The 20572-nt window shown below is 41.4% G+C and overlaps 1 protein-coding gene across 1 annotated transcript; it reads right to left on the bottom strand.

Moving 5' to 3' along the window:
- On the bottom strand, positions 1-12910 carry acsl3b (acyl-CoA synthetase long chain family member 3b). Its single transcript, XM_039816728.1, has 15 exons — positions 12683-12910; positions 8919-9356; positions 6956-7133; positions 6744-6853; positions 5921-6059; positions 5096-5246; positions 4764-4887; positions 3842-3913; positions 3524-3663; positions 2232-2404; positions 1998-2072; positions 1725-1916; positions 1524-1638; positions 776-933; positions 1-315 (listed from the first exon to the last, which is right to left on the bottom strand). Exons 2-15 carry the CDS (start codon positions 9267-9269, stop codon positions 158-160), a joined length of 2136 nt encoding a protein of 711 aa, XP_039672662.1. The 5' UTR covers positions 9270-9356; positions 12683-12910; the 3' UTR covers positions 1-157.
- Positions 12911-20572: the final 7662 nt, after the last annotated feature.

Genomic DNA, 20572 nt, shown 5'->3' with positions numbered 1-20572 from the left:
TGTGTGTGTGTGTGTGTGTGTGTGTGTTTGTTTGTTTGTACCTGTATCTAAGTAAAACTCCTCTCCCAAGTGTTCCCCGGTAGTGGCTTCTGAGCTCCCTGTGTATGTGTGCAAGTATATCTATGTGTATTTGTTGTTTGGAGTGTGTTTGTATGTGTTATTTTCCTCCATACATTCTCTCAATGTCTTCCTGGTAGTGTGTTTTGAGCTCCTTGCGTTTCAGTTTGAATGCGTCAGTGACCAACCCGGTCTCTGGTGTCCAGGGCTCGGCGCTCAGACGGATCTTCTTGGGGATCTCAAATCGCTCCATTTTCGCTGGTTGGGGAGAGAGCAGAATCACGGCTCAGACTGTGACAAATCCAGTGTAATACTGGTGCAAGTCTGGCACAAGGCGGACACTATCGCACCCAATCTCAACTGTCAAGTTATCACAGAGCTAGGCCTATAAAAATTATTACACAATGTCACACAATGTATTTTTTTTTTTTTTTACATGATTTCCTTTGTTTAACTGCAATCACTTACTATGTGTAACTGTCAATTTTATGTTCATCTAAGCAAAACATTTCTTCTTCTTTTTTATTTCACTGAAAGAGGCAATTATTTCTGAGACAATTACTTGTCCAGTAAAATTTGGATTTGTTCCATCTCCAGACAGAGAGAGAACCACCACTTTGGTTTTGTTGAGAAAGCTTTTATCAGACATTTTGTCTAAGTGCATATGCAGAATGAATAGAAGCCTAAAAAGATAAAAAAGGCTTTTTTTCCCCCCTACCTGAGAGAGCAGCTTCAGTAATGATGCGGAGGGCCTCTTTCTCAATCTGCGAGTTGTTGCACATTTCCTCCCATGTGCCACTCACATGCAACTGCTCCGCCAGCACCGTTAGATGCTTGTGGTTAGGCACCACAAAGCTGATCACGTACGACTGGTCACTGAAAAATGAGTGCAAAAGAGTCCACACGTTTTTAGTTGTTTCACCATAAGGGAGAGAGAAAGAAATAGAGGCAGGAAAATTAGAAAAGACACTGGCTGAAATGTTGCTGTGCTTGGTGAGCCTGCATTTTTAAAAAGGAAATTGAGGGGCGCCCTGAGCCATGTTCTAAGGCTCAGTCCTATACCGCAGAGGCCCAGGTTCGAGTCGACCCTTTGCTGCATGTCGTTCCCAGTCTCTCTACCCCCTTTCTCGTCTTAATCTGTCCTATCAATATGTAAATGGACTGTTTTTATATAGCGCTTTTCTAGTCTTAACTACTCAAAGCGCTTTAACATAGTACAGGAACCATTCACCATTCACACACATTCATACGCTGTGGCCGAGGCTGCCGTACAAGGTGCCACCTGCTCATCAGATAAACATTCACACACATTTACACTCCGATGGCGCAGCATCGGGGACAACTTGGGGGTTCAGTTTCTTGCCCAAGGACACTTCGACATGGGACTGCAGGGCCAGGGATCGAACCACCAATCTTAACAAAAAAAGTCTGGAAGAAACAGATTTGAGAGGTGCGCACGATTTTACCTGTTAGCATAGGCACAGATGTTGTCTACGAGTGGGCAGTTCTTCAAAACGGCCTCCACTTTTCCTAGAGAGACGTACTCGCCTGCCTGCAATTTCACCAGGTCCTTTTTACGGTCTGTTGGAGGAGAACACCCGTCACAATCCGAATAGATGTAACACTTGTACCGCGCGCACACGCGCGCTAGTTTGTGGCTCTCTTACCGATGATCTTAAGGCATCCGTCAGTGTGGACCTCTCCGATGTCTCCTGTACAGAACCATCTCTGGCCGTGCTCATCCACAAAAAAGTCCTCGCGGTTCCTGGCTTCATTTTTGTAGTAACCCATCGTTACGTTGGGGCCGCCAATCAAAATCTCCCCCCGTGGGTTGGGCTTGTCCGTGCTGTAGTAACAACCTGGAGGAGCCCAAACCTTATTAGAGTCAATCAATTAGTTTATTGGCGTCAATAAAGTTGGGTGGTTGCCATTTGACTCACCCTCCTCCCAGTCTTTCAGCGTGATCTCTGAACAAACCAATGGAGCGCCAACGCGTCCTGTGCTGTAGTCCCACACTGGGGGAAAAAAAAAAACAAACAACAGAAAAGACTCCTGGTAAATGTAGGTAAAAATTACAAATCAAGTTATTTTATATTTTTTATTTGCTCGTCTCACAATTTCCCAAAGGGTGGCAAAAAACAACAGCTGTTTCAACATGAAATGCCCTCTCTTACTCTCACTGATGGTGCCAGCTCCACAGGTCTCTGTCAGGCCGTAGCCCTGGCCCACAGGGCAGCACAGGCAGATGTTCATGAAGCGCTGTGTGGCAGCGGAGAGCGGAGCTCCGCCAGACAGCAGCACCCGTATGTTTCCTCCCAAGAGCGCACGCACTCGTTTGAACACCAGCCTGGGCGAACGCACAAGTATGAAGATGATGAGTGACTCCAACAAAAAAAAAAAACTATTTTATTTAATATACTATTTTTTATATATATATTTTTTTTTTAAATAAAACTGACTGAAAAAGCCATTCAACCTTTTACAAAGTTAATACATCTGCATAGCATCCACCGAAGAATGGCCTGTGCGAACACAATATCGTAATCAATATTATGCAATGATTCACACCTTTTTTTGTAGAGACTCAGGGCGTTTTCACACATGAAAGTCCGAACCAAGGTCCGGACCAAGGTTCATGTTTTTGTTACATTGTATACATTTGATCCGGTGAGTTTTGGTTTCACACTGCAGTTTTGCAAGCGCACTAAAGATCTCTACGTGACAAAACTACGTCCTGCCGTCATCACATACGTGAGCTGCGTCTCCAGATACTTAGAACTGATTGGTTTGTTGACGGGCTTCCCCGTCCTCTCGTATCCTCTCTCTGGGTCAGAGTTTAGGCTTTTCAACTGACCGCTGCTCTCCCCTACTGCCGCAAGACACGGGAACTTTCTTTCTGGAGCATTTATTCAGAGACAAACGGAAACATACACTGTAGCCTACATTTACTACCACTTAACAAATAAACTGCTGATGTATTATCTGCTCTGATAGCTGACAGCTGTCTGCTCTGAGCGCATTTACAGTCTCTCTCTCTCACTAAGCACCGAGCTGTTCCTTAAAGGAGCTTCCCCGGTCTTGTAACACGAGGAGAGCCTGCCAGAGATTCCTGTATTTGGTCCGAAAGTCCGAACCATCCCAAAAATGCTTTCACACTATAAACGAACCGGATCATGGTTCAGTTTGGTCCGGACCGAGACCACCTCTTTTTGTCGGACCAAAATTTGGTCTTTTGATCCGGACCATGGTCCGGGGGAGGTTTCACACCTGTAATTTTGGTTCGGATCAAACTAAAAAGTCCGAAAGTCCGGACCAAACGAGGTATGTGTGAAAACGCCCTCAGTGTTAACAAGAATTCACACAAGGCTATGATTAGCAATGTAGTAATAGAGGTTCACGTTTGCTCATGCATCACAGAAGAAGCAAATCTCAGCTCATGTATAAGGGAATAGAAAAGGTGTTTTACCTGTCACAGAGAGGCGTGCTGTAGCCTTTGGAGATCTGCTCCATCTTGTAGTTGTAAGCCAGCACAAACAGCGTCTTTTGGAGTTTGCTCATTTTCTCCACTTTGGTCATCACATTCTTGTAGATTCGGTCCATGATCTCCTACACACGTCAGGCGGGATAACTCTCAGTTAATAACACTTTTGACATTTGCAGTCTATGCTCGGTGGCTGTTATTTGTTAATGACTTTATTTGAAGGTCTGATAAATAATGTTAGTTACAGGTTATATTAATAATGAAATTGGATGTATGAGTTTGTGTAGTGACAAAAAGACTTACTGGTACAGCAGCCATGAGAGTAGGTTTCAGCACACTGGTATCCCCTTTACTGCCCTTCTTTATCTTTGTGGACTGTGAAATGAAAATGAAAGAAAACAATCTGTCAACTCTCAGAGACCTACTGACCACACAGAGCTTTAAAAGTGACCATACGCATATTAAACAGAACACAGGATAGGCAGACTGATCTCATTAAGTGGCGTATATGTATGACACACCAATTCGTATGCCATTTATTGGCGTGTTATCAAGATGCATAATCGCTTTGTAGCGTGTTTTTCAACGCCGTTTGGCCTCCATTGACATACATCACCCTGCGATTGCGTGTCAATTTATGCCGTAGCGAGTAGCATGAGAGGGCGAAAATCCGCGTAGGGAGGTTGGTCGGGGTGGAGGATGGGTCAAACACAGGACTTTCACCCAGGAGACCGGGGATCCTGTCCCGCGTGTCACGTTTCCTTCGTGTCCCTAAACTCAACAGTCGCGTTCTTCTTTTACTAAACCCAACCCCGTTCTTCTTTTCCTAAACCCAACCGTGCAGTTGTTGTCCCGCGTCCCGTCATTGTTTTCCTAAACCCAACCCGTCCGCTGTACACGCGGATAGCCCCAAATGCAACGTCCCGTTCTGGCGTAGACATACACGCGGATAGCTCCAAATGTGTACAGATAAGAAAGTGGCGTGTATGTTTACGCAAAGTCATGATATCACATTGGGATAGGAGTTAGGTTAGACTTTTTAGAGGACGTTATCAAAAGCTAAGCCTTCTGCTAGGATCCAGAGATGTTTTGTTAAGGGAGCTACAACATATTTCCATCTCATTTTTTATCTCATATTTTCATCTCATCTTGCTAGAGATACAGAGGACCAAAGTTTTACTAATATATGTGAAAGGTGTGTGTGTGTGCGCTTCTACACACTGACCTGGTCGGCTAGAGTCTGAGGGGAGGAGTAGCCGATGCGACAGCCGTGAGAGATGCACACCATTTCGGCGCTGAGCTCCAAAACGTGGGCCAATGGCAGGTAGCCAATATAGGTGTCGGTTTCACTGCCAGCACAGAAAGAACAGCAGGTTAATTTCCACAATAGACACAGAAGAGAACATAGTGAGGCGGTGGTAATTGAGTGTATGAGGAAAGATGTGACTAGGTGTTTCAGAAGCAGTACAGAGAGGAGGAAGAGACAGAGTATTTTGTAGATTTGGAGAGTTGCAGAACACAAAGAAATGGAGGAAGCGAATCTGATATTTGGCATACTTGAGGTTAGGGATTCGCTCAGCCATGCCAGTGATGCCAGCAATGATGTTGCCATGGGAGATCATGACACCCTTGGGGATGCCAGTGGAGCCGCTGGTGTACATGATGACCGCGATGTCCGAGGGCTCTGGCTGTCTGCGGTCTACTGCTACTGCAGAGACACAAGAGCAGAGGCGTGATGCTTAGAGAGGAAATGGATCCCACACACCAACATACACATTAGTAGTTCAGGGCTTTCCATGCCATTATACAGCTTAAGCGTCTAATCACCTAAGTGTTTTTTGCGCACCGCATAAGCATATGAACGTAAAAAAACAACATGGAGGGCACCTTTTTAGCCTGATGTTAATAATGATGATAATTAATCTCAACTCATACATGGTTTAATTATAGAAATAATTCTGTAAATCTTGTTTTCTATGTGATTTGTGAAGGAAACGTGGCTAAAATTAATTTAAAAAATATTTCCCATGCATATTGTGTGTTCTATTTGCAATTATATCTAATCTTTTATATAACAAAAATTGTGTTTTCTTGATTAAATACTGTAAAATTATAAAAACGACTGAAGTGATTGTTGCAGTACAAACAATTTCTGTTCCCCCTAATTTTTTCTAAATAGTCGACCAAAGTCATTGTGGGACTGTGTATTTGGCAAGTGGTGATTGACCTCTTTCTGACTCTGTCATACACAACACATCACTCCAATTACACATCAGGGTGTTGGCTTTGTATTAAGCCTCCATTAGTGTACTTCCATTGCCCCAACAAAATTAGAAGGAAAAAAAAAAAAAAACGTTTTAATCACAATGCACAAATACTCACAATTGTCAGGCTTGGATCCCATCTCCTTCACAGCGTCCATGTTGTAGACCATGATGCCTCTGGGGATGTCTGGCCAGCTTGTGGGTTTAGGGTCTACTACGATGATGTACTGCAGCCTCGGCACATCACACAGTATGGCCTGGGACATGGAGTTGGATGTAGGAGGGAGGGAGAAGAGCGAGTGAGAGGAAGAAGTAATTATGCAAATAAAACTGAGCTTTTTATCAAGCCCCAATGCACAAACTGTAATTTAGTATAGTGAATTTAAAGTGCACAGCCATTGTTGGAGCTATTCATTGTTATGTTATTGTTAGAGCCATAGTCATTGTTTGTTATATTTAATAGTTAAATATTAATTTATTTAATATTTCGGTTTTTGCTTGAATCATATAGCTACATAAATTTGTTTTATCATTAGTATTTTATTTTGCTTATTTTCAGTATCATCTAGTGCTTTTGTTTTGAAAGTACCAAGCAGCATTAGCCACAGGTGAAGTCTATAAATATGGGTAAACAGGTATGTGGGAGGTAGACACCGGGGAGGGCGGATGGTTTTTTTACCAGAGCCTAGAGACGCCATTGCTCCTTTGTGTGAAATGTTTGTTGCTGAGAAATTGGATTAATAAACCTCACAGAAATGCCATCTCTGCCTGGACAATGAACGTTTTTATCTCTGCGTAAGATTCACTCCTTCGGTGCCTCAGTGGCTTTTGGACTTTGAGTTTTTAGTTTGTTTTGTTCAGTCTGAGGACAATTCGCCACTACAGCCATGTTTAAAACAGCTAACATCCATGTAGACAGATGACGACAGCAAAGCAGGTACCTTGAGACGGCTCTGTAGCAGTTCTTTGCTTGTGATGATGTGCGTGATGCCGGTCTCGTTCAGGCCGTGCGCGATGGCCGTGGGTCCAAGAGTGACGTACAGGGTCACAACTGTCAAATTCAAAGCCAGTGAAGTTAGTCAGTCATCTCAAGTGCTTTACAGTGGGCCCACGATTGTCTGAACACACACATATTTGTCTTTCTGTCACTCACGTGGGAAATTGTACATAAAGCAGGCTTGTGCTGCCACGATCCACTCTGCTCTGGTCTCACAGAAGATGGCGATATTACACTGAGGTCTCTGGCCGAGTGCTGCCAGACCGCTGCCAAAACACCTCGCTGCCTTGTAGGTTTCCTCGTACGACAGCCAGTTATAGTTCCCTAGAATTACCTACACACAACATGCAAAAGGTTATATGAAATATTCAGGATTATTTCCACATACTACACCAAACATACAAATTTAAGGGACCTTACACCCATGGTATCCACATTGATGAAATTAATGTGAGCACTGTATATGTGCAATACTGACACGGTTGAATCTAAAAGAGGTCTGATATTGTTACCAGTTACCAGTTACTACAGCATCCTTCATATGCAGTCAGTCATTGCCACCTACAGGGCTTTTGCAGCCATGCAGGTGTTAATGAGGAGGCTCTCAGCTGTGAGAGAAAGCAACAGTAAAGCTGCTGCTCCTCCACCCACATTCAGGCTGAGCTGTTAGTCTCTCACTCTCTACCACCCAGTAACTTTATTTTTTTGGTGATCCACTTTTTATTATTATTTTCCTTTTTACCAGACAGAAAAACACCAACCACAAAAGACAGCAGGACAACAAGACAATACCAAAACAAAAATATAAACCCTGTGGCGATCCCTCCCTCCCTCCCTCCCTCCCCCCCCCCCACGGGTCTCCATTAATCTGTTATATGTGCAGGATAAAAAGATTCACCATTTAACGAAACATAGAAATAGTGATTACAGAAGCTCCTTGATTTGATCTATCATCGTTTGCCATGCTGAAATGATATCTACATATGTGTTAATCCATTGGGCTTTTGTGACTGTGTGGGGGTTTCCAACGTAAAGCTAGCATGTTTTTGGCAGCAGTGATGCCGGTCAGAAGAATGCGTGTAATCGTACAGGTTCATTTCAGTGAGGCGATATCATTCAAGAGTACCACCCACTAACTTGACTGAAGAGCTGTTCTATATTTCAAAAATTCTTAGTCGACTAACAATCGATTTTATCGAGTAATCCATTAGTTGACATATTTGACAGCTTAGTAAAACTAAGTTTCTCCACAAAGAATCGTGCAAAAGCCCCACTTTAGATCTTGTGTACCAAAGATGTGCTTATAGGTTTCTTGGAAATAAGTCATTCAGCTAGTCTGGCCATCACCAGACCAAGCTCAGATTGAGCTTGGTCTGGGAGCTCTGTATTTTTTTTACTGCACAAGAGGCGTGATCAACGGGCATAGTTCAAATTACTCTGTACGCAATTGGAGAGTCCCTCAAACAATCAGACCAACGATCCGAGTGACATACGTTGCTCCATTCTTTTGGCCACCTAGCTGGTGAATTAGGCTTTTACCAAAGCCGGTCGGTAGTAAGGCAAACACATCCTTCTTTTGTAGGAATTGTTCCAGGGCAATTGTTCTGTTCCGTTTTCAGAGAAAACTTGCCTTTGAATTTTTTAAAACAGCAGCGACAGCGGCATAAACGGGTTACTGCGCTTCGGTTGACGCCATGTTGAATGTAAACAAAAAGCTGCTTGCCGTCGCTTCTATTGTCATTGTGTTAAACCCACCAATAGCGCACCAGGTGGATAAGCCAGTTTGTGATTGGTCCCTGCAGATTTGTAACGGAAGCAGGATAGATAAAAGGTACAGGTTTCCAGCCTGAGCTGCAGGGCGAAATCAAATCGCCGGCAAATCGAGCTGGGTTTACCCAGTCTATCATTCAGCATGAAAAACGTATAAAAAATAAGTAATCAACTAAAGAAATCTTAGTGGACTAAGATCAAACCGACTGATTCGTCGACATATCCAGTAAGAGGGGGCAGCCCTACTTGCAATATATCCAACAGACCGAACATTTTAAAGAATAATCAAGGTGATAGACAATCTACTGCATGTGTGCACTGGTAAAAGGAAAAGGTCAGTGTCTCTCACCTTCTTAAAGACCTTGCCGTTAGGCTGGGGCTCATCCTCCTCATTGAGCACCTCCCTGGTGCCCAGACAGTCTCTCTGCGGAAACCGACTCACAGCGTATTCAAACATTTTGTCCAGGGTGTCCACCCTAGGGTGCAGCCAGGCTACCAGCTTGTCTTGGCTGTTGATGGCCCGGTAAGGCCCTGCTGGGTGTCCACTAACTGAGCGTGCCTTGATCCGGCGAGCCCGTTCCAAGTTGGTGCCAGCTCCGGAAAAGAAGTACCAGGGTATGAAGGTGATGACAGAGTAGACCCAGACCACCGAGTGGAAGACCTGCAGCAGCAGGGGGTTCATATCCTCCTTCAACTTCATCTTTGAGGATGAAGTCAGGGCTGGAGATGAATCACACCAGACAAGCAATGATGAACTGCTGTGGTTCTTGCAGCAAGGCAACCAGACCTGCAACAGAGAGGCACAACATGACATTTTAGAAAGTACTGCTGGAATAAAAGCAGTGTCAGCACATTTGGAAATAAATCCTAGCTTTTCGGAGGACCATCTCTGCCTATTGTTAGGTTGGCTCTCGGTCAGCACTATCTCACCAGATCCGCTGGCCCTGTTGCACGGATCCCATCATGACGCTACGACACTTAACATTATCAAGATTAAATAATAGTGCATTCTAAAATGATTTGTTAATAGACTAATAGAATAAACATGAATTGCCTCTCATATGTGAAGATTTGCTGCTTCGGTTTCATTTACATGCCAAGAAAACCTACTCTAATTTTCAGGAATTATACACTCTCTCTATGACTTACTGTACCACTAGTTTAGTTTGCAACTCATACCATGAGGTACAACAATGTTTGCAAATTCAGTATTATAGCATGTTTTTATACTTGTTACTGCTCTCATTTGTTTGGCTTTAAACCTTTGGATCAACTCCAACCGTCACCCAGAGCTCAGCTATTCCTAGTGCATCCTTTGGGCCAGAGTGTAATTTGCAGTGCCGACCTGTCGCCACTGAGCCTGAGCATGCTAGAACTAGCAGCAGTGATTCATACTGCATCTTAGAATGAGCCATCTAGGGGTCACGAGGGCGGTTAGCGCAACCTGGCCAGCTAATATAACAGTACTGAGAAGAATCTAACACTGACCGATGAGGTGGGCTGCTCCTGGCCAAATGCAAACACAAGCTTCAAGAAACAACCACATGTAATCTCTACATGTTTAGCGGCACATTCAAGAACATTGAAGGATGCTGTTATTTGGACGAATATTCTTCCTTCTAAAATGCTACACTTCTATGGTAAACAGAGATGTGTGTGCAGACAGGTAACTCTATTTAGAGTGTTAGTCCTTAATGTCCAACTAGGCTAACTGGTCACCTGCACCACAATCTTGTGCTCAGTAAGTGTAAAATTCCATGCAGGGTCCAATCTGTTTCTACGCAACAATAGATTGCCTCTCACTGTACAGAGTTAATTATAAATTCAAAGCAGCATATTTAAGCGGTAGTGTGTGCACTAGGCATGGGCCGGTTACCGGTTTCAAGGTATGTTGAGGTTTGAAAAAGTCACTAAAATGTAGTTGTTTTTTACCCAGACATTTAAAAAATAATACATTTATAGCTGTCATTGCAATGCTGTAATACCGTGAAACCGAGATATTTTTGCTGAAGGTTATCATACCGTCAGAATCCACACTGGCCCATACCTAGTGTGCACTGCACAGGGATGTTAACAAAAGTGCTCTAAACTTCCTCATGACTTCTATCCTCAGAATAAAAAAATAAAAAATACATTTCTGCCCATAGCTATTATGAAACTGTTGTGCTGCGAGGTAAAAGAAGCCAATTGGATTTGTCTCTGTAGGCCTATGTTTTTAGGGTTTTATTAGAACGCAAACAGCAACTGCCTGTCTATACACATTGCATAAACCGTCTCAAACCGTTCAGGTAAAGGTTGAACACGTCTCACCTGTTTTGCAACAACTCCCATACCACAACCAACTGACAACTCTACATATGGGCAGAGCAAAGACACAAAGAAGTCACAGGAACTTTCAGGATGAAAGCTTACTCCGTTTCTATTTAACACTTGTAAAAAAAAAAAATAATAGGTTCAGTCATTATGTACTTTGAATAAAGTAGACACACCTGCTCCTGATAACTATTCCAACAACAAGGCGACGTATGATTATAAAAAGGAGAGAAACTAATTATACAAAAAAATCTATACAGCATAGTACCGCAATATTTTCCGTGGCAATACTGTATCGATACACAGACGCCAAGTATCGATCTTTTATTATATATGTGTTTGTCTGCTTGCCATTTTGCAGCAATAAAATTGAAGTGAGATAAACAAACAGAGAAATGTATCTTTTTAGATAAAACAGATGTTGACAAAGTTTAGGTTGGAAAAAAGGTAATAATTTGCAATATATCGCAGAATATTGCAATATCTTTAAAATCGCAATAATATTGTATTGTGACATAAGTATCGTGATTATATCGTATTGTGAGGCCTCTGGTGATTCCTACCCCTAAAACTAATAAGCATGTAACACACATTTTTTAATAACCAACCACGTATGACGTACAGTTAAGACTTCACGATGAAAATATCACCTTAGTTGTAATGCCAGCCCATCTATGCCAGTTTGTAATGCTGCCGCAAAGCTGACAGTAGGCCTGCATGCATATTGTGATTAAAAACAGTATATACACACACACACATAAACAGATGATGCATAAAGGATATATTAAGGTTTGGTATGTAAAACACTCAGTGTTCAACAATGGAGAAGACTGAGCTTCCCGCCAACATACTCAACACTAGAGATAACACCACAGATCAGTGTTTCTGTATGGCAGTATTCCAGTAGTACATTATTCAGCCCATCAACCTAAAATTACTTTTATCTAGCTATTATTTTTATACTAAATCTGTTTTATCCACAGTGCCATTATCTGAGTCAGTGGGCATCACAGGACAACAGGATAATGCCACATTACAAACCTTACCCTCTAGATTTCAATCTGGTGATCATCACGCAGTTTCTCCATCTTATCTTTTGGCCTAACGTTACATTGTTGAATCAGATAATGCGTCGCCTTTTAATCTACCATAGGTGTATTCTTCTTTAGCTAACTTTGGACTTTTTTAACGGTTATCATATTGTATCTGTGTTGTTCCTATGTGAAGCACTAGATAACGGTGTGGTATAGACAATGTTTTGATTTGTGTTTCCATCTTAGATATTTGCTATCAAGATAACACATTGTTGTTATGATAACACATTGTGTCACACACACATGATCTAACTAGCTAGATCGTGTGTGTGTGTGTGTCGCTATCAATGCCTAACCGGGCAAGGCGATTGTTTTCATTTTATATCAGCTAACAACAGGACATTTTTTCACTGCGCAGTGACCATCTCTGAAGCTAACGTTATAGGCTAACAGCATCAAGATTAGTAGCTAGAGGACAGCTCAAAGACGCGCTAGTAGCTAGCAAAGCGGGGTAGCTAGCTAGCATTTAGCGCTTCAGCTAACCACTGTAACGTTACCTGTTGTTGGCCCGATGCTGCTGCTAATGTAGTAAAATCAGTCTATTTATCAAAATTCGGTAACTAATATAAAGGAGGCACATGCCTCGTATTGTACACAAATGTATGGCAAATTAAATGCGATGTGCCGCGTTGTTGAGCAAACCGGTCGCTAACAATCAGTCCATCTCATCAACATCTGCAAAGCGTTCACACAGCAACATTCTCACCTCTTTTCTCAACCGCTACGCCTGAGTCGCTGGGGGGGGGTTGGATTAAGTCTCTTTATCCTTGTAACCAAAGCTCTGACATTATATTTATTTAATCTATTAACAGGATGTATTTGGTTATAAATTACGACTGCTAGTCTGTTACAAAAGGTATATAAAATGTGGTCAAATTGTAAATCTCAACATCACCGGGCCAGTGCTGCCAGCCCGGAAGCTACTGAATGACGTCAGGAATTTCTCTGTCAGCGATTGGAGCACTGGAGGTGGCGCGTGCTTTGGGGGAAAGGGGACGTCAGTGAGGTTACTAGCGTTCACAACATGGTTCACAGCCACTACTGTCTGGATCATAGATATGCCGCTGCATGTGTGGCAGGAGGTCTATCCATAATTAAAGTAATCATTTCTCGATGAATTTTCCACCGATTTTCAAGCGGTCTGCTTTGTTACAAATTGCTAGACATTGTCTTTATGATACATACTTGGTTCAATTAAAAATGCGAGTTTTCAAAACACCCTGTCTTGTGTAGATGGGTTTCTGATTCCTAATTAATACATCTTTTAATGTGGAAAGCACTTTAGTTTGATGCAAACATGTTTATTTCTGCTGAGAATTTGGGATTTTGTATTTTTTTTTAACACAACTGTCTGGACCATCAAATGGTAATGACCCGGGCTGGACCCTGGTTGCCAGTTAATTTGGTCGACCACTATTTGACCTGCCATCGTGACCAGGTGTGAACATTGGCTAAGTATTAACTACGTTTTACCAGAGCGAGAAAAAGAGTACACAAGACAAAGACCTATGGAGAGAACTAACTGAACGTAATTTAAACCAATTATGTGTCTGTCTACAGACTCTGTGAACTGTCACCAGCAGATCCTCCCACGCAGTTCTCCTGTACAAAATAAAAGTGTTATTAGAGCAAAACCAAAACCGCAGAAACTCTATTTCTGCACTTCCTTTGTCTCACCAGTCTAGCCTAGCAACTACTACTGTAGATGTAGTCGACTAAATCTACACTACTATGCTACATTTTCATTTTTAAGCAGCGTTTTGAGACAAAAATGTAGCAGAACATATCACATGACCATTCGCATACACTGGGCATGTGCGTGCCGGTGTAATATCAGGAAGCAAATTGTCTGAAGTTACTCTGGTTGAAAATCGTGGATGTAGCCTATAAGTTGAAAATATTTTGGAGAAAGAACAACAATGGCAAAAGGTAAGACAAGGAATTGACTTGCTTGGACGGACGACAAGGTGGAACTGGTACTGAAAGGTATGTAAGCCTAGCTAACTGATAAGACTGACTGACGTGCATTGTCATTTCCAAAGGTCTCCGTTTGTGCCCATCCAGACTACAAAGCAACCCCGGAGTTTTCAAACCATAAGGGGGGCAGTAATGTTTCCAAATGTCTCTGTTTTAGGGGTTCAGAAACGCCGGCGTAGTGTGGACGCGAGGCCTAAACGTAGCAAAAAATATTCGTTTTTAAACCAAAACGTAGTAGTGTAGATGTATATCCTGCATACCTGAGAAGTAAAACCGCACAGATGCAGTGGTCCTTGAAAGTAGCTGACCTTATATCTTTATAATTGGTATACCATTCATAAATATAACTGGCCGCAAGAATCTGAAGAAAGGTGAGCCCAGTAGTTGGCTTCCTTTCTTAAACTAAAGACAAACGACAAAAAAACTAAAAAGAAAAAATGCATTTCTCCAAGTACAATTTGTTCAAGCAGTTAACCTATGAATATAGTAGCTGTGTTTCAAATAGGTTATATAGGTTTATAGACTAATATTGCCTACTTATTTTGTATTAATGAATGTAGTTCTTTTTATAACACATTTAAATACTTAAAAAAACTAACTTTTAGCAGTTGGTGAAGCTATGTACATTTCCCTCATCTTCATTCAGTACCTAACACCATAGCTTTTAACATTTGGAATAACCTTTGCACCAATAAGAACTGAAGAGACATAGAGATGCTTTATTATGCTTTACCATAATTAAACGTTATAAAAACAGTTGTAGGAAGTATCTCTAATCTTTAGCAAGAAGAACGGATTCAGGGTATGTAAGAGGTGCCTGCACTGCTGTTAAATCTTTCTGATGAAGTTGGTGTTACAATGCGGTAAAAGTTTGTCTTCCTCCCAGCTGTCTGTCTCACCACTATTTTTGGCCTTGGCTCGTAGCTCTTTGTACTTCTCCCACAGCTTGTCCCTTATGGCCTTGTTTTTTTTTTTTTTTTCCCAGGCCAGTTCCGTCCTCTCATTTGTTTGCGTCAGTATTGCATGACAGGGGGAGAGAGCGATTCAGATGAGGAAGATGGGTGTGGAGTAGATAGATCTAGGAGTTGGCAGTGAGGAAGCTTTTGGGGGAGGGGGGCGGGGGGGTAATCCTCAAACCATCTCAACCACTACCCATAAAGCTATAAAGATTTGATTTAATCCCCCTAAACAAAAAAAAATCTAATACACAGATTGATAGTAAACAGCTTCTTTCTCTACACAGCAATCATCTGACAGGCACCATCCCTGATAGAGACGTCTGCCACAATGTATTGATTAGTCATACTGTTACTTGTGAAAATCAATATAGCCTGGTCCCATGACTGTAACTGCTGGTCATTTGAAAAAAAAGAAGACTGCATTAAGTTTGCTGATTTATTTACAACGCAAAAAGAAGCAACCAAAAATAGCTGATGACTGTTATTAAAAAACTACTTTACCCTTCATTACTCACCCAGTACATTTGACCAAGACACTGAACCCCAAAATATATTTTGGGTCACCGCACTTCGTCTTGTTTTGGCCACTCTGATAAAATGTATATGGGTGTATGTATGTAAAAACAAATTCTATTGCCTTTATTCCTTTTTTGTGCCTATAACTTTACTTGAACTAGTTAATTTTACTGAGTAGAGTGACAACTGGAGGCAGCATTAAAACATAACAGACAAGGTGGCCGGGTTAGCTCAATTGGTAGAGCAGGCGCACATATATCGAGGTTTACTCCTCAACGTTGCCGCATGTTCGACTCTGACCTGCAGCCCTTTGCTGCATGTCATTCCCCCTCTCTCTCCCCTTTCATGTTTCATCTGTCCTGTGGAAATAAAGGCCTAAAAATGGCCAAAAAAATCTTTAAAAAACATAACAGACAAAATAGATTTTTATAGGGCTGTATATTGTCGATTAATCTGGTGATAATTTTCTCGATTAATCGATTAGTTGTTTGATCTATAAAATGTCAGAAAATGGTGAAAAAATGTCGATCAGTGTTTTCCAAAGCCCAAGATGACGTCCTCAAATGTCTTGTTTTGTTCACAACTCAAAGATATTCAGCTTACTGTCATGGAGGAGTAAAACAACTAGAAAATGTTCACATTTAAAAAGTTGGAATCCGAGAATCAAAGTAGTTGGCGATTAATTAAATAGTTGACAAGAAATCGATTAATCTTTGCAGCTCTAGGTTTTTTGATGTAGAATTCATCATTTTATAACAGTAGGCATGTGGTTCATCACTATCCTTTGCTGCGTTCTCACTTTTATACACTAGAGGGAGTCGCTGTACATTTCTTTCATGAGGGCTTTGCACTGCATTTGAAGATCCAGCAGTTCAAGACAAAGGAAAGTCTACTTTGAGCGATAAAGTGAAATGGCTAGGCAAGCCATGTCTGACTCTTTGACCCTTGGACATTGACCTCTTCTCCCTGGTCTCTGGAGTGTTTGCATGCTCGTTAGGCCATATGTCTGTGCCGACATATTCTGACATGCACACTAACACACAAGTTCATGCCTTCTCCTTTTCATTAACACACGCTATTCACACAAGCATGTGATCACATGAGGAGTGCGTACAGAGTGGTGATAATCGCTCTCCTCAGGCTATTTCTGAGGTCATCTTGATGGGACACAAGCCATCAAAGGGCAGATGTTATGGAACACTTTCATCTCCTCTGTGAAATTTGTGTGTCCAATATGATAATGACAGGAGGACACACTTTGCACACACTTAAAGGCCAGACACAGGAAGAAAGGAAATGTATCCTGGAACTGTCCATCTCTGGGTGACTCCGTCTTTCTTGACAGCATGCACAGTGGCTAATGGCTGTTCCCTTAGGATCCACCTATTACAATCACTGGCCAGTGTCATATGCCTTGTTAGGGTTTTTACTTATGTTTCATTTAAGTTCTCGCTGCTCTCATAGAGACTTCCACACTGAAAATACCAAAATTATGAAACGGAATATCTTTGCTTTTGCAAGAAGTGTACAAGACGTCACTGTTTCTCTGCACATTCCAATCTTTTAAAGTAAAACAACTAAACTAATAACTTTTGAGCCCCTGGCTGATTATGAAGCCCTTTGACATCCAGTTGGACTTATAGGGAAAAGGGGGGAGGTGTTGTTTGGGGATTAGGGAACAAAAGGATCCTTCTCTGTCATCAAAGAGGATCTGCTCCCAACTCATCCCCTGCTCTGTGGCGACAGCTTTTTATTTTTTGCGAGAGGGAGTGACGGCTGGAGGGATGACAGAGGGGGGGCTATAGCGGGAAAGTTTGATGGTAGGGGATGCAGATTTCAAAGTAATCCTTAACTTTAAGCCCTGCAGTCCCTGTGAAATGAAGCCCAATGCCCCAGACACAGTGTTGCCTACAGCTCCCAGTGGAAGCCTGCCACCTCTCCTTTTTTCTCAAGCTTTTGTCACGGTGGCATTTAAGTGGCATTACTCACCGACTGGATGACCAAGAGAAGGAGTCCCTTTGAGAAACCTGAAAGAGATGGATTTTAACTCCTGAGACCAGTGTCACTACTTAAAACAACACTAAGTGGAGATGAATACCCACTGTGTTTTTGTGATTTAGCTAAACTAAACAGAGACGTCTACTTGAATCATAACTGCTCTAATAACCCAAACCTAATGAATTGACAGAAGGGTTAGTCATATTATAATTTTCCTAAACATAGGAAGTGATGGATGAGAGGAGAATGTCTTTGGGGCCTAATTTATACAAAACAAACACACAGAAATTATATTAATTATTCTTTTATTGAACACTTCCCTGTAACCCTGTGAGACCTTTTGAGAGTGATCTGGCCGTGAACCAAGTCGGTAGAAGAGTTTATATGTTCTTGCAGTTTATATGTTTGACCAGAGGTGGAATGTAACTAAGTACATTTACTCAAGTACTGTAAATAAGTTCAAATTTGACAAACTTAACTTGAGTCTTTTCCTTTCAGGTCACTTTCTACTTCTACTCCAATACATTCAGAGGGAAGTATTTTACTTTTTACTCCACTACATTTATCTGACAGCTTTAGTTACTTTACAAATAAGATTTTTGCACACAAAACACATGTAATTTATAAAATACGATGGTCTATTATGAATTAAACTACCCAACAATATACAGGCCTAGTCCAGCTGAAATGATTAACCGATTAAACACTTAGTTGATTGACAGAACTGTTTGGATTGTTTCCAGTTTCTAAAATGTGATGGTTTGTGTGCATTGAGTACTTTTACTTTTAATACTTTAAGTACATTTTCCTGATGATACTTACATACTTTTACTTAAGTAACATTTTCAATGTGGGAGTTACACTTCTACCAGATTATTTTTTACAGTGTGGTAGAAGAACTTTTACTTAAGTAAAGGATCTGAATACTTTTTCCACCACTGCGTATGACTTGACAAACTTAAGCAGGAGGTCATCTGCACTTCCTTTGTCTCACCACTTTACCACACTACTTATTTTGGCCCCCTACCCCAGAGTTATTTCTCTCATCTTGTGAAGGCTCATGTCCCCTCAGGGTCATTGGCCTGGGATCCCCTGCTGATCCGGTCCACCACGGGGAGTCAGTGTAATCACACAGAGGGGGCTATGGGGTAAGCAGGTTCCGTCATTAGAACAATATCATGTTGTTAGTATAATGGTGGTGCCACAAGAAGATTACAATAAATCAATCACATACCATCAGCTTGACACATACACATGCAGTACACATATACGCCTGCTTGCACAGTAGCTTCCAAGCCCCTTATAAAGCCTGTCTTGAAATAATTTCAGTGCAGGAAACAAGTGTAGGGGGAGAGAAGGGAGGAGTACTACTATTGTAATGAGCAATTTTGCTATTATTCAAGTGTTGGCTAATGTTTCCATTAGCAAGACAAGTCAAAGTGCTCTCTCAATGATTTTGAGCCTTCAGTGTAAGCATTGTGTGACGACCCTGTGGTTGTCGTGTGTGTGTGTGTGTGTGTGGCGTGTGTGCGTGTGTGCGTGTGTGCGTGTGTGTGTGTGCTGTTCAGCCCATGGCCCATTTTTTGTTATGTCATGATTTATGTTAAAAAGTTGATATTTATATATATCAACTTTTTAACATAAATCATGACATAACCAAACATTATTTAATTTTTTATTATACATTTTTTATATATATATGTATATGTATATGTATGTGTGTGTGTATGTATGTGTGTATATATATATACGTGTGTATTCTGGTAATGGCTTATAATAGCAGCTAGTATAAATAGACTTTGTTACTATATAGGTCTGTATGAGGCAAGAATACTTAATTATACTTATATATATATCTCCATTAAATGATTAAGTATAAGCCACTTAGATTGTTCTGTATACTTGTCAGTATAAGTCAAGTATAATTCTGTTGTCCGTCTTTACATTAAAAGTAAACTGAAAGCCTACTCTCTTAGTTTAAAAGAAGTATACTAATAGCACACCTGAATACACTTATTTTTCGTCTAATTGGGTTACAGAAACAGCTTTATTTCACTACAATGTGCATTTACATGTATCACCAAGAGCATACTGTAGAATATTTCTGGATTTGAATATTCCCTCATGGCAGTAAAACGTTGTAAAGTGGGAACAATTCTCTCTCTGCGTTTCCCGGTAGAATCAGACCCGTCAGCTGTCGTGGATCCATCCGGTTTTGCGATCACAGGCTTGTAGCATAATCCGTCCCAGGGCACAGCCCGTGAACAGGGACATGCCGACTACAGGCTTCATCCCGATCATATTACCATAACTAAACCCAGTTTATTGCAACATCCAGACGAGACTTGTTCAAATTGATTTCGCAATCGGGTCTGTGTCACCTGGTTGATTTGTCACAAGTGTGGGTCGTATGTTTAAGGTTTATTTAATAGCCGTATAATTAGAATTTAGCGCCTGCGGCGACAGTAAGGAGCACCGTGGTTTTTTTTTTGTTGTCCCTTTGCCTTTTCAGCACCACGGGCAGTGGACAGCGCCGAGCAGTGCGATCAGCAGTGACACCGCTAAATCCCATTCTAGATATCAGTCTAATGTTTTGGGGGGGATTCGTGCTTAACTTTTAAAGATGCAGGCCAGGTATTTGCAAATGATGACGAAAAGACGTCATCTTCCATACACTTTAAAAGTCCCTTTACTTCCAATAGCTCAATAACCACTCTAATATGTATGATCAGTTAAAAGGGGATACATCTACATCTACAAAGACGATCTGATCAGCACACACAGACGTATTTAAGTGTAGGGCCACAACTAACGATTATTTCCATTATCAATTAATCTGTTGATTAATTTCTCGATTAATTGGTTAGTTGTTTAGTCTATATTATGACGATCAGTGTTTTCCAAAGCCCAACATGACCCCTTTAAATGTCTTGTTTTGAGCATCCATACTATCACATTACATCAACATATGGCTTTGTAGGCCATAATAATGTAGGCCTTCTTTTAAATATTTGAGTGAAAGCAGAAAAAGAGGGGATCAAGTCGTGGTCAAGTATTGCGGCACCTTTACCTTGTCAGATATCCTTTCCCCTTGAGTGACTCAGAATGAAAACCTGAAAGTGTGTGCACAGCCTAATTGTGGATTT

This window comes from Perca fluviatilis, chromosome 11 (assembly GCF_010015445.1).
Source record: "Perca fluviatilis chromosome 11, GENO_Pfluv_1.0, whole genome shotgun sequence".
Taxonomy (NCBI): Eukaryota; Metazoa; Chordata; class Actinopteri; order Perciformes; family Percidae; genus Perca; species Perca fluviatilis.
This window is presented reverse-complemented; position numbering and strand designations above follow the sequence as displayed.

What these genes read in the sequence shown, in the direction of transcription:
- acsl3b (XM_039816728.1), bottom strand. Translation starts at nt 9,269, where the DNA reads ATGAAGTTGAAGGAGGATATGAACCCCCTGCTGCTGCAGGTCTTCCAC. An exon ending in GGGATCCAAGCCTGACAATT is followed by an intron (nt 5,247 to 5,920) that starts GTGAGTATTTGT and finishes GTGTCTCTGCAG; the next exon opens with TAGCAGTAGACCGCAGACAG. An exon ending in CGGATGCCTTAAGATCATCG is followed by an intron (nt 1,639 to 1,724) that starts GTAAGAGAGCCA and finishes CTCCTCCAACAG; the next exon opens with ACCGTAAAAAGGACCTGGTG.